The sequence below is a fragment of the Salminus brasiliensis genome, chromosome 10 (genome assembly GCF_030463535.1).
Source record: "Salminus brasiliensis chromosome 10, fSalBra1.hap2, whole genome shotgun sequence".
In the NCBI taxonomy this organism is placed as follows: Eukaryota; Metazoa; Chordata; class Actinopteri; order Characiformes; family Bryconidae; genus Salminus; species Salminus brasiliensis.
In genome coordinates, this window is record NC_132887.1 from 7,387,654 (window position 1) to 7,413,763 (window position 26,110).

General features: G+C 41.8%; 1 protein-coding gene across 2 annotated transcripts in view; it reads right to left on the bottom strand.

The window, feature by feature from the left end:
- Nucleotides 1-26,110, bottom strand: part of kif6 (kinesin family member 6) — a 103,127-nt gene that overhangs the window by 18,172 nt on the left and 58,845 nt on the right. The window contains exons 14-21 of one of the 2 annotated variants that reach the window (XM_072690275.1): nucleotides 19,387-19,489; nucleotides 18,949-19,004; nucleotides 8,822-8,872; nucleotides 5,434-5,515; nucleotides 5,201-5,336; nucleotides 3,203-3,273; nucleotides 1,690-1,764; nucleotides 60-175 (exon numbers count right to left, since the gene is read on the bottom strand). In XM_072690275.1, the coding sequence (XP_072546376.1) occupies nucleotides 60-175; nucleotides 1,690-1,764; nucleotides 3,203-3,273; nucleotides 5,201-5,336; nucleotides 5,434-5,515; nucleotides 8,822-8,872; nucleotides 18,949-19,004; nucleotides 19,387-19,489 (690 nt within the window). The remainder of the gene's footprint in view (nucleotides 1-59; nucleotides 176-1,689; nucleotides 1,765-3,202; nucleotides 3,274-5,200; nucleotides 5,337-5,433; nucleotides 5,516-8,821; nucleotides 8,873-18,948; nucleotides 19,005-19,386; nucleotides 19,490-26,110) is intronic. The other variant, XM_072690276.1, reaches the window with a different exon arrangement.

Here is a 26,110-nt window from a genome sequence, read left to right on the forward strand (position 1 = left end):
TTACTGTAAACGTCTTTACATTTCCGTTCCCTTCTGGACTGAGTGTATGCATAAGGTACCTGATCTGGTGAGCAGGCTTTTCCTGGCTTTGATGAAGGCCAGTATATCTGCATCCGTCTGCTGGTCTCCAGTCATTGGGATAGATGTAGAGGAAAGGCCAGAAGAAGACAGGGCTCTATTAAAAAAAGAATATAATATAAGAATATAATACTGTATGCTGTCTAAAATAGTGTTTCTCAGCCCAGTCTTTGGGGAACCTTAGTCCAATGTCCAGATGTAGTCCTTTACAGCTCTTAATACAACTGATTCAAGCCATCAAGACCACTGAAGACTTGACACTGGGATAAAGGTGGGATATCTGAGGACTGGACTCAGAATGTCATCTCCTGCCTTCACTCATAAGCACTGTCCCAATTCATGGGCTGCATCCTTCAGAGGTTTGTGTCACGGCTGTCCCATTCTGAAGTCTTTTTCATATACGGCCGAGCAATGCGTCCTTCTTTTCCGTGGCAATAAAGGATCAGGTGCCCAAAATATATCTAACTTCATTGCGTGCCGATGAGTAGTCAAAGTATCAAGGTGACAGGAGTGTAGTTTGTGACATTGGTGAGTGCAGTGCTGTGACGAACACAGGGAATCCAGCAGAGAGTGGGTTCATGGTCTATGCAGCCTTCATATACTGCATCCTTCGAACGATGCAGCCTCTAAATTGGGACACAGCTGTAGGCTCACTTATTTAAGAAATACAAGTAACTTACAGTCATGTTAAAAAGGTAGGAAATGATATTTTGTTAAATGTAATTAATAGAAATGTACAAGTTAAGACACCATTTGATCTAACAGCTGGTATTTATCCCTTTGGCTAAAATAACCTCAATTTCCTATAATGTCTACCAGTCTCTGAAATCAACTGGGAGAAGGTTATCCCACTCCTTCATGCAGAATTCTTTCATCTGTGTGATGTTTTCAGCTTCTGAGGTGTTTCTTGCTTTGACTTGGCCAGAGCATTCTAGTTCTTTCTTTTGAGCCTTTCCTTGATGGATCCATTTGAATGTTTGGGGTTGTTGTCATGCTGCATGGCCCACCTCAACTTCAGCATCAGTTGTTAGACAGATGGTCTTGCAATGTCTCAAACTGGATTGTTAAAATGAAAACCACATGTCCACGAATTTCAGTCCAGTATGTTCTATTTTTTTCACCTGACTGTAGGTGTACTTCTCAGTGTACAGTTTTATTTGAGGAAGACACTGTAAGAGGCACTGAAGTAAAATGAAGAGTAAAAGCTAGACAGAGGTCAAAGAGGACAAAGCTACATAGTGCGCAGAGTGGTAGGTGAAATAGTTTACGTTCTCTGCTCTGTGGTTTTAATACTCTTAAATCGGGTTAAGCTATGTGGCAGTTCCACTGTTTGTATTTATTCACGACCTTCTGAGAGTTACCACAAAGAGTGTTCGGAGGACATTACTGCTGACCATTTTATCTGACAGTTTTCTTCCCCACAGAATTTAAAACATATTCTTACATATATTCTTACTGAAGCAACAGCACATATTATTCACTGAAATATTGGCAGCAAATAGGCTTTTTCCAGCAACAGAGTGACCTTAATAACACTTAATATGTCCTTTTATTGTGAAATATGCTGCATAGATCTGTACTCAGATTATGTGCATCCTCACATTTGCCTACCTCAGATCTCTTGTAGATGGAGCAGTTAGATCACTGTGTTTTCTCTCTTGGACGTTGATGGCATGGTCATATGAGCTGGAATATTTAAAGCACAGATTAAAATGAGCTTTTCAGACTATAACAGTTGCTTCTCACTGAAAATGGACAGATAAACTACTTTCTTCTTGTGCACAACCAGGAGCTTGCCTGTCACTGTCATATGACCTAAAGGGCCTAAAGCCTAAAGGCCTAAAGGGAAAGCCTGGTTCAAACGTAGTGGCAGCTCACACTGCAGCCATTTCCATACCAACAGGCTGATTATACTCTTACACTACACTATTAAAAAGGTGCTCTTTGAGGGTGCTTTAGTAAAGGCAATAAGATAAGATAAGATAAGATAAGATAAGATAGTCCTTTATTAGTCCCGCAGTGGGGACTAATAGGTATTAGTCCCTTTATTCTTTATTCTTTATTCTATATAATAGTATATAATAATATATTGGGACTAATATAATTAGTCCCAATGGTTCTATATAATATGTAAAATTCTTTGCATGGGTTACATGGTTCTTCTTTATGTTGGAAAACCTGTTGCATGTGGTCCTTTAAATAACCTTTTGTGTTAGTGTTACATCTAATCTACACTATATGGACAAAAGTATTGAGACCCTCTCATGGAATATGGAGCTTGCAGAATATTATATGACCACTAGGGGCACTGCTAGTTCTGAAACACCATGACAGACTCTTAACACAGTGGTCATCAACCCTGCTCCTGAAGATCTGCTTTGCTGTAGGGTGTAGTTTAAACCTTACATGACCCCACCCCATGTGTTTAGTGACCGCCATCAGAAGTCTATGTTTAGCTGAGTGATGTGTGGTAGATTTGGGTTGGAAGAGAAATCTGCAGGAAGATAGATGACCAAGAAGAGCGTTGGTGACCACTGCTGTAACCTGCCTATGGAGTGGCCTACTGTGTACTGACCACACTGCAGCCTTAGCTTAGCTGGCGTGGATCGCTGCTGTTGTAGCCCATCCTTTAAGTCTGTACCTGTTTTCTGTCAGCTCCAACCAGTCTGGCCAGTCTCTGCTGACCTCTCTCTATAACAAGTGTTTCTGTCTGCAGAACTGTCTCTTCGGCAGTTCAGCAGTTCTAGAAATCTTCAAACCTGTGCTTTTAACTCCAGCAATCATGCCATGCTCACATTGTTCCAAACTGCCCCAATAATTCCATATAGTATTGGGACACACCTCTTAATCATGAAATTCAGGTGTTTCATTCAGGTGTAGAAGTGGCAGACCATGTGCATTTCCAAACCTGCTGTTAGAGCTGCAAAGGGGGACCAGCTCCATACACCTCTGTAGGTGTAATGTGAAAATGTCCCAATACTTTTGTTTAGGTAAGATTTAAGCAACGAAAATATCCAAACATGTCAAGATGATCAAGTAAAGTTGTTCTTGTCTTACAGTCTTGCGTCTGCATTGAGCTCTGTAATGTAATGGTACTGTGTGTGTGTAAATCTGTCAATCTCACCTGGATGAAGCACTGCAGAGAGAGCTCTCCTGGCTCTGCCTCGCTTCTCTACTCTCTGGTTTTTGATCCTGCTGTAAAATGACACACACAGACACTGTGAGCCTATCTGACAAAAATCTTGCATAATATTAATTTATATACAGTTGTGCTAACCGGTTTGGGCCCCCCTGGTCAAATTGTGCAGTTAACATTAGCTGTTAACACACTTCCGCATGTTGTAATACACAACTGCTGTTTATTTGCTGCATTAAACATATTGGATGCAGATGTCTCAATCCAGTCCAGTGTATTAGGGTCGGGGCTGATCCAGGCATGTTTTAGTGAATCGAGTATCGGCTATTTTAATCCCAATCCAGTTCCAGAGTTTTGTTTTAACCATGGTGTTCAGAGCGCCATCTGGTGTCCTCAGCAGCAGGTTCTGCAGTGTGGAGCTCTGTTTTACAGTGGAACATGAAAACAGATCATAATATCTGACCCTTTAAAACTCTCACTGAAACGCTCTGTTTTACCAGCGGGAGAACCGCAGAACCGCTCACTCGCCTGTCTCTGCTTTTAAAACAGCCCTGAAGAACCCATTCAGAACCGAGTGGAGGCTAACGCTAATGCTAACACACACACACACACACACACACACACACACACACACACACTATAGAAACCCAAATCACACACAGCATATTCACCCACTTTAAACCAGTTAATACAAACCAATAGACCAACAACCACAGATACACCTTACACACACAGAAAGTGATTAGACTGCAGTGTTTAGAGGAGCTGGGAGCTGATTGGTCAGGGAGGAGAGTCAGACTGGATTATAAGATAATAAACACTATAAAACAGTAATTTAAAGAAAAGTCTCGACTAAACGAAATAAATCAGTCCAGAATGTCTGATTATAGAAACTGATCCTAAAAATAAAGGAATTTTACTGACTGTATTAATCAGCAGCTCATCTGATCTAAACTGTGGGGCTGGATTATTTACACACACACAAAGATCGGATCAGATCGGTATTGGCTGATCCTCAGCGATTGGGGGAGCTAAATAACCTGACTAGGACATAAATACTGGAATAAACTAAAACATAAACTACAACATGTGCAAAAGTGATGACACATTTGCTCGGATTTTAACTCATAAAATCAACCAATCATATAATTTAGGTGTCCAGACTTTTGCATACAGCTGTATATAACTTAATACTATAAAAGCTCATGTAATTTAGGCTGGTTCAAAGAACTTTCAATTATGACCAGTTTCAAGCTGCATGAATCTGTTGGCTCACTGTATGATTCAATGAATCACTGTCTCTCCCGGTCTTTGTTTTGACAGCAGTGGTTTCTGGGTTTGAACTCATCTTGGACACTGACTGTCTTTCAAAAAGGAACTTCAAGAATAAATTGCAATTTACTGTTCCGAGCAGAAAGAATTGCCCAAATTAAACCCTACATGCGAAGCTGACTCAGACGCTAATGAGCTAATAGGTACTTTAGCATGCTAAGATTAGAGCTCACATGAACAGGAACTTTTCAGGCACGTCCAAATGATGCAGATGTTTCCACTGTATAACGAAGGATTATGTTTGCGCGCTAGAACAAGATTGACACAATCCTAACGTGAATAAGTAAACTAGAAACAGAGCATGCAAAGTCCATGCGCAACATGAGCCATTTCCTTCGGAAATGATCGAGGAAAGATTCACGGATGGAGCAATGCTACGCAGCTGCCCGTGAGTCTGCATGGAAGACTCCCATTTCCTATTGACGGGATCAAAACGGGGCATTTCCAGCTCAGTCTGCTGGTCAGATGTTGCTGAATAACATTAAGAACGTGGGCCGTGCTGGATCCCAGACACGTCTGATCAACATCAGGCATCTGGAGAGTGCACAGCAGACCACTCTACCTTTCGTGGGTCTGGGAGACAGATTCATTTTACGATCCTGAATTTAAGCTAGCTCCACTTTGTCATGTACGTCAAACGAAGAGCTATGGAACCTGTAACTTTGAGGCCTCCTGGGTCCACCAGTCCTGGAAGTCCCTCTGCAGCTTGATCTTTGACTTTTGAAGCAGGTGCTGCAGATGTTCAATCTCAGTCTTCAAGCCTTTCAAACGTCCAAAAGTGCTCTTATAACTATAATAGGAAAAAACATACGGCAAATGTATACACATTTAATTCCATGTTTAGGTTTGTATTATTAAATATAAAGATATTTGGGTTAAAAACACACTTTTTCTTCTCCTCTTCAATCTGGGTGCGTAGTCTCTCCTCTACAGGGTCTGATTCAGAATCTGGCTGGTTCCCCGTTACACCTAGAGCAAAGGAAAGAGGCCTGAAGCTTATTTATTGATTTATTAAGCATACAGCAGCACAATATACAATAATAAATACAACACAACACAATAAAAGAAATTAAATGTAATTAATACAAATGCAATTTTCTAGAGAGGAAAAAACAAATAGGACACCCCCACATTTACTACTACTTAAAATGCCTAAAGATCAGCTGCAGATGATCAGAACAAGGTTAGAGAGGATTCAGTCGACTTCCTCAGATATTTAGTTTAGTCTGCTCTTGGTGGTAAATATCAGGGCAGGAAGCTTATTTAAAGCTAAAGATGAAAATAAAAGTAGTGCAGATGGTAGAAGCATGTATTTTGACATCAACTGCAGCAAGAGCTACCAGCAGGTCCTGCGATTAGTTGCTTGGACGGCCCGACCTGGCCACATTGGCAGTTGTTTCACTAGGTAAAAATTCATCAGACAGTGGAAAGACTGACTTCTAATTGTTATTATATGCTATTATATTATTGTTCTATTGTTCATATTTCATATCCCTCCCAAAACTCCTCTGCATCTACAGCCTTCTTTCTGAAGGCCTCAGAGAGCTTGTTGGGTCTAGTCAGCAGATGTGCTGCAGCCAATTCTAATTTTATGCAATTTATATTGTAATAATCTTCATCTACAGTGACTCCTGTCAAATGTTGAATACATAAGGCAGTAAGTGAACTGTTAGTTCTTAAAAAAATGTGTGTTAAAATCAAGAAAAATGAGCTAATGAGCTAATTTAAGGCAAATTGCGATGGCAAGATAACTGGGTCAGAACATCCTAGGATACCTAAGGCTCATTGATGCTCATGGAGGCCCCACCTCACAACTTACAGGACTTAAAGGATCTGCTGCTAGCATCATGGTGCCAGATACTATAGGATATCTTCAGGGTCCTTGTGGAGTCCATGCCTCGAATGTTCAGATCTATTGTGGCTGCACAAGAAGGACCTACTCAGTATTAGGTACTAATTAGCTACTAATGTTATGGCTGATTGTCTGATTTTTAAAGACATATATTACTGCCTCTCTTAATATAACTCAAATGAAGATCCAATGTCCAGAAAGGTTTTCATTGGGTGTCCTAATTTTTTCACAACTGTATGTACAGACAGATGGTGTGCTTCATTCTGTCCATTCTCCAATGCCCTCGATTCACGGATCAGCAGGAACATTTCCCTCTGTGTGTTTCTCAGAACCCTGTCAGCCAGCCAGCACACTGAATCAGCTCACATGGTGCCACTAAGAAACTCCACATCTAACACGGAGTGGTTAAGGCCACACACACTACCACAGAACAGAACCAAAATACTCCAGTCTTTCATAAACACTCCACACAGCCGCTGTAGATGGGTCACTCATAGCAACACACCCAATCACCATGAACTCCAAAGCTTCTGTATACAGAATAGCTATATTCAAAGCTCTTGGGTGTGTTTCTACTGCATGCTCCTCCATAATAAAATGCAGGCTTTGCTGAAATGCGTCTTTGATGCAGCTAAACAGCCAGCAGCCACTGGCATCAGAGGCTATGTTTGTACACTGAGCTGCCTCCTTCCAAGTTGTTTATCGACAAGAAGGCATCGATGTAAATGCCATGCCACCCACTCTCCTCCCATTTGGTCCCATTCTACTCCAGATGTGTGAGGTCGTACGGCTGGACTGGATGATACTGGGTTGAAAGTCACATTAAGATATTTTAGGTTTTTGCAAAAAAAAAAAAATATGGAAACATAGGGGATTGAATCAGCTGCTAGATATCCACGCAACATATGGGCAAAATACTACTATGCAAAATAATACTATGCATTGCAATTGGAACACACCTTACCTTCCAATACACTCAGAACACACTAGTGAACCATGACATGCTTAGACATAAGATCAATAAGATCAATCAACTCAGAAGCAAAAAAAATATGTAGGCGACATCAATGTTCAGCCTTGCATCAAAGAATTGTGCAGTTCGGCCCGATGTCGTGGATGTCTTCCCTGACGTTTGCTCGTTGTTCCAGGTTGTCCCATAGATTTTTAAGAGGATTCAAATCTGGGGATTTAATGAGCCAGTCCTGATGTCTGAATGCTCCTGAATATTCCTTCACACTACGGCATTCGGCACTCCCAAATGCAATCACCTCTTTTTTGCCAATCATTAATATCTTCACTGCACTTCACTGTACCTCCCAATTCTCAATCTATGAATCCCGTCACACACCCTGCAGGTATTTATAGCCCAATCCTCAACAGCATCTTTAGGAGCCTGAAGTTACTACCACCTTAAACATGCAAGGTGACTAACTGCCGCTACTATCTAGGTTTCCCTTTTCATACATTTCTCAGAAGCTGGGAGGGTTTCCTCCAAGACATTTGAAGCTCCTTTGCATCTTTGCAAACATCTTTTCACATCTTTTTGACATCTTTTCAACTGACAGTATCTCCACATCGCTGTACAGCTTAGAGAAGAACACTAACTGCCGATTCTGTACCATCAGCTAATGGACACCCACATTAGCTAACATCATGCTGGACAATGTGACGAGATGGAGGACCATCCTACATCCCACACAGAGAGAGAGAGAGAGAGAGAGTGAGGTCAGTTATGCTCTCTGGTCTTGGCTGTGGCATCACCAGGGACTGAACTTGCACTCAACCGTTGTTAAGCTTATGCAGTTTTAACAAAGATTCTGACACTCACCAATGTCTTCTCATTTTTCAAGGACAATGGAGGATCCATCATCATCATCATTATCATCATCATCATTATAGGAGCATAGCTGTAAACAATTCTGTGGGTTAAACGTCTTGGTAGGACTTTTCTCAAGAACAAATGGAAGAGAATATGGTGAATGATGCCCATTGTTTTTTCTAGATAGGTGAAATATTTAAAAATGTCAAGGCAAGTCAAACCATCTGAAAAAGTGGCTGACAGGCCTCAGACTCCTCAGGAGGTTTAAGCATTAAATATGTTTTTTACCACAATTATATATGTTTGCTGGATCATGTGAAAGCTGCAGCTCATCCAAACACCTGAAGAACACCTGTGTTTGATCAGACATCTATCTCAAAGCGCACAATAAACCATGCAAGGCCCAGTGTGCTGAGCCTTTTGCATCTGTTTCAGGTGTAAATCAGACACAATCCGCTGGCATGAAGTCGAATGAACATACAGCTTGCCACCTATTGCTGTACTGTATATTACTGTGTTGTGAAATACGAGGAAACACACTCTCCAAAAGCCACTGTGGATAGGCATGATGGATGAAGTATGGATGAAGAGCGATAGCACCTACCCTGTGCTGCCATCTGCATCCTTCTCATCTCCAACTGCTTCTTCAGCTCATCTGGGAAGACAGCAGACAGGTAGAGAAAGAATCAGAGGGAGGCTAAAACAAAGTCACAAAGAATCATATAATAATCCAAGGATAGCTAAACAGCCTTACAGGCCTACAGACTACCAGAGCCCAGTGAGGATTTGCTATAAAACAGTGACAGTTTACCAGTATGGCTGGTGACAGAACTGGGTCTAAGGGGCTGTGTATGTTTCACATAAACACAGACACAACGCTGGGCCCCAGACACATCTATTACAGCTGCCACACTGAAAAGACCTAACAATTTATAGCAGCCATACAAAAACATACATGTCTTTTGCGTGCCTGTGAGAGAGCATTTACAATGGGAGTCAGTGGAAAAACATGGATTTAGTGTAGAGTGCTAGTGCTGTTGATATGCCAGATTAAACACTTTGACAATTCTAATAAAACATGTGGTTGGGATGGCGGTGGTTGGGGAGCTGCAGCATATGGAAGGGCAGACAGTTGAATGGAAAGGTTCTGGAAGTGGACAGTTATCATGCTGACACCATGCTTTACCATTACTCATGTTTCAGACAAACAGAAATAGCTAAACAACCAATTTCCCTTTTAACCAATAAAGTGTAACTCACTTCTAACTGTAATTATCTTCACCTTAAATGAAGTGATGAATGAAGTGACAGTAAAATCATATTCATGCATATTTTTTGACATTACAGACATTCTTGTTGCATTTTGGCAAAACCAGTGGTTTGTCCAACAGAATCTATGTAATGCTATTTAATTAAATACACTTCAGCTGTTCCAAACCTGGCTAGTCCGCCCCCTACTGGCTGAAAATTCAGTTTTGTAGTGTCTGTAACTCAGACGCATCAATTTATATATTTATTTATTTTTATTATTATTTTTTTGTCAATTATTTGTTTGTCAATTTGTCCCTTTTTCAACCATTTTGGTACAGCCAGTTAACCCAACCGTTTGTAACTTCCATTAGCACTAGAGATCTCCTCCAGAATGATGGTTCTCTGGAATGATGGTAGGTGCTCCACTCAATACTTTTGGGATGAGTTGTGGATGTTGTGGGTGGTGATCATCCAACATCCATTCTATTTTTAATAGAGAGTCTAGAAATGCAATCAAATCCTCACAGCAATGTTCTAAAATTTTGTAGAATTCCCTCCCTGGACAGTGGAGACAATAACTCGAACAAAAACAGGACAGACCCTCTTTTAATACCCTTGACATCAGAAGAAACAATGAATGACAACGTGTCCGAATACTTTTACTACATATCTCTCTACCTGTCTATCTGTCGATCTGTCTGTCTGTCTGTCTTTACTGAACAGCATAAGAGGTAGTCTGATCACTGATCACAGAGAAAGCTGAAAAAGTGTGAAAGGGGAACACATGAGTGAGTGGATGGAGAGAAGATCAATTGGATAAAGAGTCCCAGATGACCAGTGGAGCCAATCTGTGACCCAGCTAGTCGCCTTGCTGTCTGTGGCCCCCCTTCACTTGTCCCAAAGGATGTAGGGAGATAAAATATTGCATGACATGTGGGATTCCGATATCAGGTAGCACTTCTGGTGACCCATTTCTGTCCACGGTAAAGTAATATCCATGGCAAGGTCCGCTGGATCAGGTTCTGGAGAAACGCGTGACGTGTTCGGGACAGCCAGACTGAAAGATGCCAAATGAAAAAAATCGACAGTTTCCCCCACCAAAGCTTCTCTGTTCCACAAACACTGCTCCTCCTCAGGGGACCAAAAAACAAAAAAAATAATCAGCCAACGTGACATTCAGTTTGTGCTACTGAACCCGTGATCATATATCACTTCTTCGTCTGCTTCTGTTCACACTGTTCAGGTAGTGTTGATGAGGAAGCCACATGGTGACTCAGGCTGCTAAGTAGAAGGTGCTGACAGGCTAGAGTAGCTGGAGATGGGATAGAGCTCAGTGCAAGCTGTTTACACTGAAGAATGCAAAAACTCGCCCCTGTAACAAATACACAAATGCCCTTTAAGTTCAAGCTCACTGCGGTACAGACCAGCCTGAAGACAGTGATGCTCTCGGCCAGGTGTTCGCCTTAACGGACAGCAGGACCAGGAGAGTACCCCCGAGGGCCAAATGGAGCGCAGAGATCCAGTTGCCTGACCAAACCCCTGGGCGATCAGCATGGGTTGCCTGGTCATAACTTACCTCATAAAGTAACAGGATTAAGAAACACTTAGCAGAACTGCTGAGTGGTTTGAACCTTGCCTGACCTGCCAATGCTGACAGAATGAGAAAGCACAAGGGCCGGATGAGGGCCTGGAGAAGAACCAGAAGAACCTGTATAGGAGCTGGAAGGCTACTAGAGCTCGCTCATCAGTCACTGTAGGGTTTCTCCATAGATCTGACGACTGTCAGAGAGATGTTTAGCCCAGTGCATGGCTGAGCGTCCGGTGAGTGGTAAGATGTACATTAAGGAGGTGAGGGTGAGCACTTACAGTGTGGATGACGAGGGAGACTCACAATTTCATCAGGTTATGGAAGCAGATCAAAGTAGACTAAAGCATTAGGAGTCTTGTCTGCGTGCGAATCAAAAGAGGGTGAAGCAGAAGCAGAAGAAAGAACTGGTGGCCGCCCAGACACCTCAAACTACACTATATTGACAAAAGTATTGGGACACCTGGTCAAAAAGAGTTTAACCTGCTTTGTTTTAAACTGTCGCTACTGTCCAGGGAAGGGGGCTTTCTACTAGATTGTGGAGCATTGCTGTGAGGATTTGATTGCATTCAGCGACACTAGTGAATTTTAGGATGTTGAATGAGTGATGATCACTCAGGGCTTCATACCCCTCTAGCTCACACCTGGCATTAGGCAGCATGGTGCCAAAGGGTTCATGTTTATCTCTTTTAGGGAGTTTTATTATATTAGAAGTACAGGGACTAGACAAGCTGTGTGTGTGTGTGCATTTGCACATCTGTGTCAGCAATAGGTTCAGCCTAAAGTGCCTGAATGCATTCATTAAATGACATTTGGACATGCATTGTAGGTTGAGGTCAGTAGTTTCTAATAGCTTATAAAGAAGCCAGCATTAGACAAAAGCTAATTCTTTAACAAAAGCAGCTACAGTACTCAGTGGCAGGGAGGATGGTCATGGTGGCAGTAAGGCTTGTGTTCTGGAGGAAAGTGATCCCACATGGCTCACTGCAGTGTGGTGCCTGTTCTAATCAGGCCTGTGTCTGCCGTTCACATTACTCAAGCACAAGCTTGGTACGGCTTGTACGTAAATTCCACAGGAACTTATAATCCAGGAGGACAGGAATGGAGTGTGCCACTTGTGCCACAAAGGCCTCCTGCAGGTCCAGTTATTTTCCTTTTCCAGTAAACACTAGGCCTTCAGCATCATGTTACTCAGATTAATTCCAAAACCGTGCATGTGTCACAAGATGTTTCCATATCTGTAAATGTCTGGTTTCCAGCAAAGAGCCTTGACAGTTATTCTGAGATTCCTGTGGGCTGGAGCATATACGCAATCGGCAGCATAAAAATCATGGTTAGAGCAAAGATGTCCTTGAGTTCCCAACATGTATGTATTTCAAAAGTCTGAAAAAAATATAAATAAGGAATGTAAGCCCACAACTTATTTTTGTACGAAAGTGTAGTCAAAGAAGGTTATTTAATGTCAGTGAGGCGTAGATTTATCAGTGCTCAATTATTCATATAAAATACAGCTGTAGGCAAAGATTTGGAAACCCCAGTCAAATAACATGTTTTGTAACCAATTAAAAATACATATGTTAATATACAGTCATTTTATAGTTCCTTAAAAATAGAAAAAAGTGCTTGGGGTATGTGCAAAAGTTTGGACACCCTTTTAGTTGTAGATTCTGGGACATTAAAGTGTTAGGTCCCAATTGTTAGGCCTCAGAGACTAGGCTAGGCAGGTCAGGAACTGTCATGGGAATTATGAACAACTCCAGATTGCAATAAATTCTCTAACTGAAACTAAAACAGAAGTAAAGACGAGATCTAAAGGCTACTCAAAAATGCTCATATTGCTGCTGTCCAATGAAAAACATGTATGTCCATATTTAGTTTCACCATCCTTTGAACCCTGTAGCTGCTCTGTACACTGTGTAAATAATTCTGGATGAACAGACCAATAGAAATGCTCAAAATGACTTATATGCTAGCAAGACAGGCAAAGCGACCCCACCTTCACTCCACACAACAGCAAACACCTGCAGATTGTGCACCATTCTACTGTGCAGTTTTGCACATCAGGGCCAAAGCTGGTCGACTGATAAATAACTGATAAACACTTTTAAACACTTTAATCATAATCACAATCACAGAGGGAAACAGGATCAGCGTTTGTTAAATTGAACCACTTCACCAACTGTTGAGCATGGAGGTAGATGCTGTCTGCATCATACTGTAAATTCTGGAAGCAAACATTTTGCAGTCAGTCAAGAAACTGAAGCTGGGAGAAAGCTGCCTCATACAACAGGACAAGGATCCATTTACATTTACATTTATGACATTTAGCTGATGCTCTTATCCAGAGCGACTTACAAGGTTACTTGTATTACAGATGTGGGCCAATGTAGTGTTAGCAGTCTTGACCAAGGACTCTTATTAGTGTAGCGCAGCACAGTCACCCAGACCACGAACCCCAGTCTCCCACATGGTGTGGTAGCTCACTGGCCGGTAGTGGTGTTATCTGTTGCGCCACACCAACCAACATCAGAATTCACCACAAACTACTGGAATGGTTCTGACAGTCCCCTGACCTGAACATCACTGAAAATCCATGGGTAGATCTTAAACATGCTATACATGCAAGACCACCAACGAACAGGAGAAGTGAGTGCAAAGTCCTCAAACAGAAGCTTCTGTTCCACTCAACCAAAATCAACCAAATATGTGGTAATATGTGGCCAGTGGTGCTCAAACATTGGCATATAACTAAGTTAACCAGAGCTTACTTTACAGTGAAAGTATACGCAAAGTATCTCTTTAAGTTGACCATCTGACACTGCAAACAGGCCTTGCTAAATGATGTACACTAAATGTCTGAAAAACATCCTCCATCCCAGTGCTCTTAAATGGTCCATCCCCTGGAGTCCAAGCCATCTCCACCACAAATCTGGATGATCAAGTCAGTATAAGTATTATGATAAAGGCTCCATTTAGCATCTAAATGGAGTATTTACTGTTCTTGGATAAAGGCAAATGATCTGGTTACATCCAAAACATATTCTGGATTTTTGCTGTTGCAGCACTTTCTTCTCAAAACTGACAGGTTTCTCATCTGGCCTTTTTCTGCCAGGAGCAGGGCTATTTTCATCTCAGTGAACATGATAAACAGCCTAGTCAGATCTTGTATGAATAACCCTTTCTACTATGTTCTTATTCAGTGGATTCTCCAAAAAAAACTGTCTCAAGCTAAGCCAGACCATGAGATAGGTCATTGACTTGTTTTCTATCAGCTGTATTCGGTTTCCTGAGGCATATGTAGAAGTAAGGCCGCGGTGGTGGTAAACACTAGCTTGATGAGCACATGATTCATCACTAATAATTGTACACGTGAACACGGAGGCGCCGCCTTGCCCACAAATATGCTTTTCTCCTCGGATTCTCTGTGCCGCAGTCACCCTAATTCACAAAAACACGACAGAAACCGCCAGTGTCTGAACTATTGGGACAGCGACCAACATCATCACTTCATGTTTCTTTGGCGGCCATGCGAATGAATGCAGCTCAGTCTGAACACAAAATAGTACAGTCAATGCTTTTGAAGTGCTTTTTAGACAAACTAACACAGTGTGAGTGTGTGTGACGGAATAATGATATACTCAACGTACTATTCTTACATCTTCTTGACAACATTTATCCAATAGACAAATTCCAATGCGAAACCACAATGATACTTCAGGAGTGCACTTGGATGTCAGTTCAAAGCCTGGGGTTACAGCCACCAACAATAAACACGCAAGGCTGTAACGGCTAGACAAGAACACATGGACTCGGCAGAGTCCATGCACATCCCTCAGAGGTGTTTACAACCATCCCCTACACTCCAATATAAAAAAACTGAGAAAAACAGCATAACTATGAGCAATTCTACCAAACCAAGGAAACTATTGAGGTCAGAGATAGACAAACACACACGGCTCTAATGCCCCAAACATGCGGATGGTATTTATGCTCATCCGGATCCTTCTGTGCGACTGATCCGCTGTTCCAGGAGCGTGGGCCACAGCTATTGACCGGAGCGCTGGGCTGAGGGGAAGGGGAGATGCGCGAAGAGGATAGCAGATGCTGTACGTGGGACAGGACTCCATAAATCCCCACACATCTGGAAAGTCTATTGGGGACCCCGATCGCTTTCTCGGCGGCTCTTCGCTTCTCGTCCAGCCGAGCACATACATCACAGGGCGCTGCGTCAGATGTGTTTGTCCTCGCGTATTCAGGAGAAGGCAGTGAGAGAAAGGATATGATAGGACAGGGTTCTCAAACAAAATCCTGGCCAAGAACAACAGCCCACTGGCAGCAGAGGCTCCAAGCAGCCTCCCTTCACTGTGCCCAGCTAGATGTTGATCGTCCATCAGCAGAAGATCCAAAATGACCTTACTACTGCTCTCAGTGTAGTCACCACCCATTGGGTAGGGGTGGAATGCTACACAGAAGACATGGCTTGGTATACATCACAGTTCTGTACAGGCATGGTACAATAGCAAAAAAAAAAACAAAACAAAAACAAATGCCTTAGCATACAATACGCCCCCTTGCAGTAGTTGGTACCCCAACCTGAGTGGAACGTGGGCTAGGTGGGTTCCAGGTGGGTATTGGCAATGAGTGGGTTTGTACATATGTTGTGACTGGGACCCAGTTGGGCTTTCCAAATGGGTCCAATCATTACAGCCCACCTTAAACTCACATGTGTCCCATCTAGGCCCCATTTGAAGTGTAAAACCCAGATGGGGCCAATGTTTAACCTGGTTCTGCATCCATATGTGGGACCAATTTGGAACCAATGGACAAAATCTTCTGGTTCTCAGCTGGGCTACCCATACAGGCCCTACATGGGCATATTATCTAGGACAGCCAGTAGTCTGTTAAGCAAATGTAATCATATTTTTGTGTAGGGTTAATAAAACAATACATAAGCATCTTTTATGTTACAAAAGTACAAAATAAATAAAATAATAAAAAAAATAAAACTTACATTAGGAGGAGTTACATTAGTTCAGTTTGTTCCACTTAGGCAGCATTTTATTATTCAAAATATAAGCCCAACCCTACAAAAGAAAAGCAAAACATTGCTCTTCTAACTCCTGTGTGTCTAATGTGCACTCGCCACAGTCAGACGCCAATCAATCGGAGTTTGTTTCCAGTTTCCAGGTCTAACTCAGGCTTGTGAAATGTGGTCATTCATAAGTCTTCATACTTAGACTACCATGTATTCTTTTTAAACATCAAGCACTGAATTCTAACACTAACACTTTCATATGGCCCACTGACAGGTCATAGACAGTTTAAGGGGTTAACAAGTGTCAGCTTTCTGATGTCAAGATCATCATATACTTGTCTCAGCTATACTACATACTTTTACCCACTTTTATAGATAAAAGTATGCTATACACATTGTCATAAACCACATCAGCTATTTAATCACTTTAAACTTTCCCACATAGCATCATCTTTTTACATCAATTTACTAAAAATCAGCATATTTAGTTAATACCAAAATGTGATACGTTCTTTAAATGATGTTCAACTGTTCATTCCATTAAACCCATACCAGTAAAGCAGAATCTAAGAAGAACAAGAACCAGAGGCCTGCTTGAACTTGGAGCATTCCTTTTTACTCTCACTGTGACGCTACCGCTGCGCTATAGCTGTGCTTTGTGACGCCGTGTCTGCAATAGCATTAATCCCGTCACCCAAGCATTTCCCAACACTCTGAGAGATTACTGGCACAATAAAAATTCCAGACCTCAGCTGTATCCCCACCAAAGCATAACACCGACGGGAACATCAGGGCCTCTAGAGTGTCCGGGTGTGAAGTCTTTGTTGGCGCTCTGCTTGGTGCAGCAACTGAATGCCACTGAAACCCACAAGCGTGACTCTTAAAGGAAGAAAAGTCCAAGAGATGTTGGGAGGTGAGATGCTCCATTTCATCTGAACCTGATCCGAACCTCAATCCGACACCAGGAGAGTGAGGCACAGCCGATGTGAACAGCATGTACCGAGCACTGCGCAAGGATGATGAGTAATTATGCTGTTGAGAGAGACTTGGCAGGCTTGTGGTTGGGACATTTTTGAAACTGAAACTGGAGCGAGGCCTTCAAAGTCTTGGTCTTTAAAATGTGGCACTCTTGAAGCTGCTCGATCCTGAAGACTGAACTGCACTGTACAGCTACTGATCGTTAGTGAAAGGGTGCTTGAAGTAACGGCTGTCAAAATGTCCAAACCAAGCAAATGTGAGACATCAAGTAAGCTACAAAAAAATAAATAAATGACAAAACACTAAGTGTCCATACAGGCTTGATGAAATGTGCTGACCTGGGAGAGAAGAGGGGTGAACTTGTTGATGTACAGACAGTTACTCAAGCTCCACTGTTTTGGCTCTCTCTCTCACTCTTGTCATCACTGCTGTTGGAGTGAGCTACGTGGCGTTGTTAGGTGTTAATGGAGCGGCTCACACATCACTGCGTCAGAAAGGTCAGGGGAAAGCTACACAGCATCCAACTTAGAGGTTTTCAGTGGGCTAATGATAGTATCCCTAGGTATCCCTAAAGGGTTATTTGGAGAGATGCCATAGAACAATGGTTCTCATACTGGTCCTAAGCTGAAACGGCCTGAGATGTTACAGAATTTGGCTCCAACCAACTCGCAACACATAGAGATAGAGCAAAAATGTGGTGCATCTGGAGGACCGGTTTGCAAGTCACTGCCATACAAGAACAATTTACACTTCCCTAAACAACCTAGAGGTTCTAAGCACACTGCAAAAAATGGAAAAATAATGGGAAACCTGCTCATTTAGGGTATTAAAGGGAGTTGTTGTTTTATTGCTTTTTTGGAGTAACTGTCTCTACTGTCAAGGGAAGCATTTCTACCAGATTTTGGAGCACTGCAATAGTGAGGTCAGGATGTTGGATGATCACCACCCACCTCATCTCCAGCTCCCCAACTCATCCCAAAAGTACTGGATGGACTGCCATCATTCTAGAGAACACAGTTTCACTGCTCCAATGCTGGGAACTTAATACTCATCTAGCCCACGCCTGGCAGTAGACATGGTGCCAATAGGTTCATGTTTATCTGCTCCAGAGTTTACTTTTCTACAGAGATTAGTCAAGCATCTCACAAATACTGTAATCAACATCTGGTCACTGCTGATGTGACTATATTTCAGGGGCCTAATCCCTTCAGCCACCCTCAAGAAAAAGAAAACACAGGAACAGCGCAGCCTCCATTCTGTTAACACCAGCAGATGCTTTAGTACGCTGTCAAAACGTTCCACTACAGGTTGTAGAAAACCTACACCGCCCAACTGTCCTGCTGTCACTCCTGGCGTCTCCTGACTGTGAGAATGGTGCCATGCTTCGGCCGCCAGCAGTCTGGCAAGGAGCGAGATTCCACGGGAGCAGTGGAAAAGCGCAGAGGTGTGTGTTCAGGGGGCTCATAAAAGCAGCAGCTCCCACCCTGTAAAACGGCATGAGGAAGGAACAGCCAGGCTGAGAGCCGAGCTCACTCCCAGGATCTCCTGGGTCCTGGAACAGGCCTGGAATGTGCTGAGTGACAGCTCTTTACTCACAGAGAGGAGGGACCCTGGTGAGGGGCCGATCGTTTAAACGAAAAGGGCAACTAGCCAACAGTGCGGTTTTAAAACATGGCACATTAGTAAGAGTGCAGACACATCAGGGGACCATGCCAGGACTGTTCTTGATCAAGGTAATGATATTAATGATGTTAATGCTCTTGGCGCTCTGAGTTTTATAACTTCACAGCTCTGGAGAGTAAACTGCTGGCAAGCAATGCTCAGCATCCTGTGAGTGACTGCGTGGCTGTGGGTAGAAAGCTAGGTAATCGGAATGACTTACTGACTCTGTTCCTGGCCTGGTTAACCTGCTCCCCCAGTGCCTTAGCTTCTGCAAACCTGTGAATAGACATGCAGCTTCCATGTGACAAATATTCACATCATAAAATGCTTTGTAATACACTATATGGACAAAAGTATTGGGACACCTGCTGAAATTAAGGATATTCAGGTAGGTTTCAGTAGGTTTGTGTTTATCTGCTCCTATTCTATTGGCAGAACTTCTCTACAGGGACAAGCTGTGTTTGTGCATTTGTACATCTGTGCCAGTAGTGGGTGCAACTCAAAGTAGCTGAATGCATTTATTAAAAAAGGTTTCCACAAACATTTGGTCATATAATGTATATAGTAGGTGTATGTACCTAAGCTAGAGGTAGAGTGTGGACAGAAGGCGACTCAATGGACAGGGCCTGTTTTACCCATATTGTAAAATATGACTGACCTCTGTTTCAGTATGGCCTTATTGTCTTCAATAGTCAGACGATCCTCATGATCTCTCCTAAAGATCTCAAATGCCTCTTGACGGCCCATAGACAGCTCTGGCACTGGGGAGGAAGAGGAAGTATGTTAGAAACCAATGCTGAGTAAAGAGACAGCCTCTCTAATGCATTATCATGTCACTTGATCAGTTTACCACACGTCACAAACTGTCAGACGGCTCTTATTCTATTATAAAACATGTAATTACCCAAAACGAGCCCCATGTTTGAAGTGGCAAGCTTGAATAAAAGAGAGATCATAGATGATACAGGCACTGTAGAAAAAAAATGAGGTTAAGGAAGGAGGTTCACCAGACACATTCCTTGGACCATGTTCCTGAGACCAGAAGGAGATACATTAGCCTACTGTATTCCATCACTTTCAGCAATCCTCAGCACATTTAGATCAATAAAGATAAATAAAGATGGTTAAAGTCCATCTGTCAAAGTGTCCTCTCATGAGTGTTTAAGCATGAAATTAATCTTAAGACTTATTATTAAGTAACTACCAAATATGATCTAGTACCCACCATGACTTATGTAGTAACTACCATGAATGATCTAGTAAGTACCATAAATGATCTAGTAACTACCATGAATGATCTAGTAACTACCATGGCATATCAGCAAGTACCATTGTCTTTTAACTTCCTTGATTATCCAGTAACTATCATAACTTGTATGTGTGAATTAACCACCAATACTTATCCAGCATTTACCATTAATTATCCAGTAACTACCATAAATTATCCAGTAACTATCATAACTTATTAAATAACTAAACTACATCAAACTACATTAAATAAAGACTTATCCAGCAATTACCACGACTTACCCAGCAAGTACCATGACTTATCCAGTATTTACCATGACTTATCCAATAACTACCACAAATGATCCAGTAACTATGACTTATCCAGCAATTATAATGACTTATCCAGTAAATATCATGACTTATCCAGTAAATATTATAAATTACCCAGTAATTATCATGACTTATCCAGTAAATATTATACATTACCCAGTAAATACCATTAATTATCCAGTAAATATCATGTCTTATCCAGTAAATATCATAAATTACCCAGAAAATAACATTAATTATCCAGTAAATATCATGTCTTATCCAGTATATATCATGACTTTTCCAGTAAATATCATACATTACCCAGTAAATATCATAAATTACCCAGTAAATACCATTAAATATCCAGTAAATATCATAAATTACCCAGTAAATACCATTAATTATCCAGTAAATATCAGGACTCATCCAGTAAATACCAATAATTATCCAGTAAATATCATGTCTTATCTAGTAAATATCATGACTTACCCAGTAAATATCATGTCTTATCTAGTAAATATCATGACTTACCCAGTAAATATCATGCTTTTTGTCTTTATTACAGCTTTAAGACATGGGCTGCCTAGCATGTAGTGCTACCTTGCACAGGTATTAGGAATCCCTTTCTCTTCTGGAAACCTTTCCCCCCACTTATTTTCAGTAAACTTCCCCCTTCTTTATGCAAGTGGAATATTCTATACTTAATCTTCTTGGAAATATTTCTGCGATATTAGTACTGCTACATTTTATTAGTAATGATAATGAATAACAACTGGCACATTGTGCTTCAAAGCATTGCTTTGAAGAGGAGCCCATGGTCTACAGGAGACTGAAATGAGGCTGTTTGTTCTTTGCAATGGGACGTTTATGTGACACAGCACAACTTGGAACCATCCTATCTCCATCTCAAGATGTTCTTTGTTTGCTGGCGTGTTTGTTTGAGAGATTCCATCCTCCTGAGAAGGTGCTGGATGCTGTCAGAGCAGCGCGGCGCTTTCACAATCCTTTGGAGCAGAAAGAGCCAGCACAGAGAAGAGGCTAAAATCACTGACCTGGGAAGGCCTGGCCAAAACAGCTGTCAGATATAAATGGACCCAGGTGCAAAGCAAAGACCGATTCTGGCAGGTCAACACTGTGAACCACACCAAGAGATGCTCACTGGAGGGTGTATAAAGAACTCCTGTTTTAGAGCTCAGACGAGACGTTCTGCAGTAAACTAACTACGGATAGACAAAAGAAAAAGAAATTACAGAGCTGAAGGGTCTTAGATTTCATTACCTTTCATAATCTAGTTAGAACTTCAAAATAGGCACCACTGGGAAACATGGAGGTCAGCTAATGCACACCAGGCCATGTAATAGTAGGCATGTAACAGTCAGACAGGCATGTAATAGAGGGCCAGCAGCAGAAGAAACACAATGATTGTGTTATAGATAATTTACAAATGATGTTTACGGCACTGGCTGAGATCTGGCAGGATTCCAAATTCTGTTAAAGCTACAAGAAACCCTAAGCAAACGCCGAGCAGCTGTGTTTTCCACATCACTTTGTGTACATTTAACCTCTAACACTTCAGGGCTTCAGTTCAGTTCAGTTCAGTTCATGATAAATTTACCAGCAGGAACATTAATCAGGTGTTACATACCAGGGGCAAGACCAAGTCCTGGAGAGACCATACAGTGGTTTACAGCTCCCACTTGACCTATTTTGTTCCATTTTACATGAATAAAGCAGAGATTTTTTTGAGTTAGCTCAACTTAGTTCAGTCAAGTCACAGTTTTTCAGTTCTGTATCTCACTCTGATCAACTATACATATTGAGTTAAGCCTCAAAAACATCAGTAATTGAGCTGTAGCTGAAACTGATTAAATATTGTGTAAGATGTTTAATCCGTGGCTCCACCCCCTCAATCTGTTTACTGTGTATTCCCATCTGCAGGTTAGAACTCCCCTATTGCATGGGGGAGGTCCTCCTATTTGTTGGGCAGTGGTGGCTCAGCGGTTAGAGCGCCGGGATACCGATAACAGGGTTCTGCTCCCCGGGCGCTGGAGTTGGGTGTGTGTGTGTGTACTCACTGCCCCTAACACGTGTGTGTGTGAGTGTGTGTTCACTACCAGATGGGTTAAATGCGGAGGACACATTTCGCTGTACACTGTAAAGTGACAAATTACCTTTATTTCAGGCTCCTGACCTTGAAGGGCTGAGTTCTTGATTAGATTCAAAGTCATGACCTCCTGTTTTGCTAAGAAGGCAGTCAGACAGTTGTGCCACTCTAGAGCTGGTCAGCCATGTACATTTCTGTGTCTGATAAGGAACAGAAAGGTGAATTTACTCAGAACTGTGTTTTGATGTGGTGTAATTTCACAGCTCTAGACCGGCCCTACAATCTAACTGCTGCTCATTAACTGTGAGTAGACTATGAGTTCAAATCCCAGCAAGGGCTCAGTCTTCGTTGTCAAAAGCCTTCCAGTCTGGGGATGTCATGTCATAGGAGTTCTAATACCCTGCAGATGGGAATAAACAGTAAACAGATTGAGGGGGAGGAGCTACAGACTAAACATATTACACAATATCTAATGAGCCTTAGCTACAGCTCATTTACTAACGTTTTTGAGAATGAACTCTGTATGTATTGTTGACTGAATTGAGATGCAGAAGTAAAAAATGTGACTAGTTTGACTAAACTAAGTTAAGTTAGCTCAATAAATGTAAATAAATAAACATAATCAGTTAGTAATGATTATTTTTACAGTGAAAGTATAATCAGTTTTACAGTGAAGCCACAACCTTTAGTGAAGGGCATTCTTTCAATGGTTTTATAAATGTGGTAATAAATGTTTTTATATAGAAGAAATCATACAGTATAAAAAGTTTTAGACTCTCTGTATCTCTGACCTCTGTTTCATGGGTGAAATGGATTCAATGGTCAAATGGAGTAGACCCCAATAACTGATAACCACCAAAAGATTTCACCCCTCAAAATTCAGGTCATGGTCCATCCTAAAGTAATCCATCCACCCTTCCATCCACTGCACACTGTGTTAATCTTATGTTACAGGAATATCAAATGAAAGCCTAGACTTGCCATCAGGTCCTGACCATTTACATTCACAGCATTTAGCTGACGCTCTTATCTAGAGCGACTTACAAGGTTACTCCTATTACAGAATTGGGCCAATGTAGTGTTAGGAGTCTGGCCCATAGACTCGTATTGGTGTAGCGCAGCATAGTGACCCAGACCGGGAATCGAACTCCAGTTTCCCCAAGGTGTGGTAGCTCAGTGGCAGGTAGTGGTGTTATCTGTTGCGCCACACCAACCAACTACGAGGGTCAAACTCTTAAAATTACCTGGTTCTTTAATAGCAATACTGCAACTGAGCACACTGAAAAAAATAATATATAAATAACTAAAGCAAGCAAAACTCAACAAACACACCTGCTTATGGTCTAATTCTGCTGTAATGATGTAAAGTATGGGAGCAATTTAGCCATTGTAAATAGGCATTTCAGGTAATTAACTAAACACAGGAAAAACCACAGAGCACTCACGGGAATCACATTCATTTGCGAATGTTGTAACACTCAAATTTCGGATAATCGCTATCTGGAGCGGTTAAATAAGCCTCGGAGTAACAGCTGAAAGCAGAGGAGGCCCTGCACAGTGTGATGGAAGAACTGAGGAATAAAAGTTGACTCTATTTGCCCTTTTGCAACCACACTAAGCCCCTTCCGAACTCGCAGCAGAAGAGGCCGCGCAGTCCATATGGATGCAACTAACCATCCATCCACACAGCGTTCAGACGTAAAGTCGAGATGGAGAAATAATGCACACCCTCGAAATGGCTGATAGCATCGCATGCTTTCCAGGAATAGTCTTCAAAATTACATATCCATTAATATGACAAGCTATTCATCAAAACTCCAGTGTGTTCTCAGTGATAAATCTGCAGGGCCTTTCAGCAGTTTTCAATCTGGGGTGAAAAATATGAGACATCCATCCGAGCAGACCACATTTAAAACGGGTGTTTCTGAGATGCAGACAGCGAGCAGACAGCGAGCCTGATTTTCCAATACAAGGTGTTCTCTTCCGTTCCACCCCCATGTACCATACATTATAAATGTGCCGTACTTTGTCTTATGAATAATATTAATATTCAAATATTTGTATTTTAATTCTATAATCGTTTAAAAAACTTGTTGCATGCAGATGAATTCACTTGAGCGCTTCCCTGTAAACATGCCGCACTGCTTAGCTGATTAAATATTGTGCAAAATGTTTAATCTGTGACTCCGCCCCTTTATTTGTTTACCGTTCATTCCCATCTGCAGGTTAGAACTCCCCTAGGACATTGGGGGGCCTCCTATTCTAGACTCCTAACCTTGAAGGGCTATCCTGTTGATGAGATTCAAACTTAGTCTCTTGAAAGCAGGCAGTTAGACAGTTGCACCACTCTACAGCCATTTTTTTACATGTACAGTTATGTGTCTGAGAATGAAGGGAAAGGTGAATTTACTCAGAGCTGTGTTTTTATGACATTTTTTATGTAGAGTTAATGATGAAGGGCACTGGGCACAATCCATAAATCACATCTAATATTAAATCTTATGATCGTTTAAAATACTTAGGAATATATAAGGAAAGTTGTTGAATTGAGTTAAATGCAGATGAACACTTCTCTGTAAACACACACAATATTTAATCAGCTAAGCAGTGCGGTGAGATGTTTAATCTGTGACTCCGCCCCCTTTATTTGTTTACCATTCATTCCCATCTGTAGGTTATGGGGGGCTTCTATTCCAGACTCCTAACCTTGAAGGGCTGTGCTGTTGATGAGATTCAAACTTATGACCTCCTGAGTCTCTTGAAAGCAGGCAGTTAGACAGTTGCGCCACTCAACAGCGGTCAAGCTGTGTACAGTTCTGTGTCCAAAGAAGGGTTTCAAGACGGTACTGCTTAGCTGACCAATACAGAAACAAAACAACACAGAGGACTTGAAGCCATTATTCATCAGAGATGGTTCTCTTCTGTAACACTGCTTTGTATCTGAGGCCTGTTTACTCTTAACATCACACACTTCTTTTATTTCTACTTCATTACAGACTGCAGGCAAAAGTTCCTCCAATTGCCCACAGTTTCAGCTTCATCTGACACACACGGATCCTGGAATGTTGATCAGAATCAGCTTCGAGTGAAACTAAGCAGTTATTTTTAGTTAGGTGATCATTTTACTACAGAAACGGTCCGCACTGTCTGGGATGTGTAACCCATCACGTATTTAAAAGACATTTAACACATCATCACGGCTGCCAAACAGAAATGTGTTGAGTTAAAATGTGGGACTTCTGGCATTGTTTAGTCATTTGTGGAGCTCCTGCCTTCGGCATGGAAATCAAAGACAATTGCAACGTGAATTCCTTGGGTGCATTTATAGATTGTGCCATTTTCCTAAACCCCTAAATCTATCACATGATTTCAATTACACAACATGCAGTGGGAGCAGAAACAAGCCCATGTGCGATTAATTGTCGGGCATTTCGGAATTTTGTTTTTATTTTTTGGAGAAACCCTGATTAAAACCAGGAAATGTACCCCCTCCCCCTCCCCCTCGAAGTACGTCTCGAAACAGCCAACCACAACAAAACTCCTCAAAAGTCGTGCAAAGGAAACAGCCTCGTCTTTCCTTCGTAAACGGGAGCATTCCAGACATACCTCTCCACAAGTGGAATGACATCACACTTGAAATGTTCTGGAGAAGGCTAGTGGGGTTATGACACCGCGATTTGTTTTTTTCTTCACTCAAGAAGCCCAGCTGGAATTTCTCTGCACTCAATCGATATAA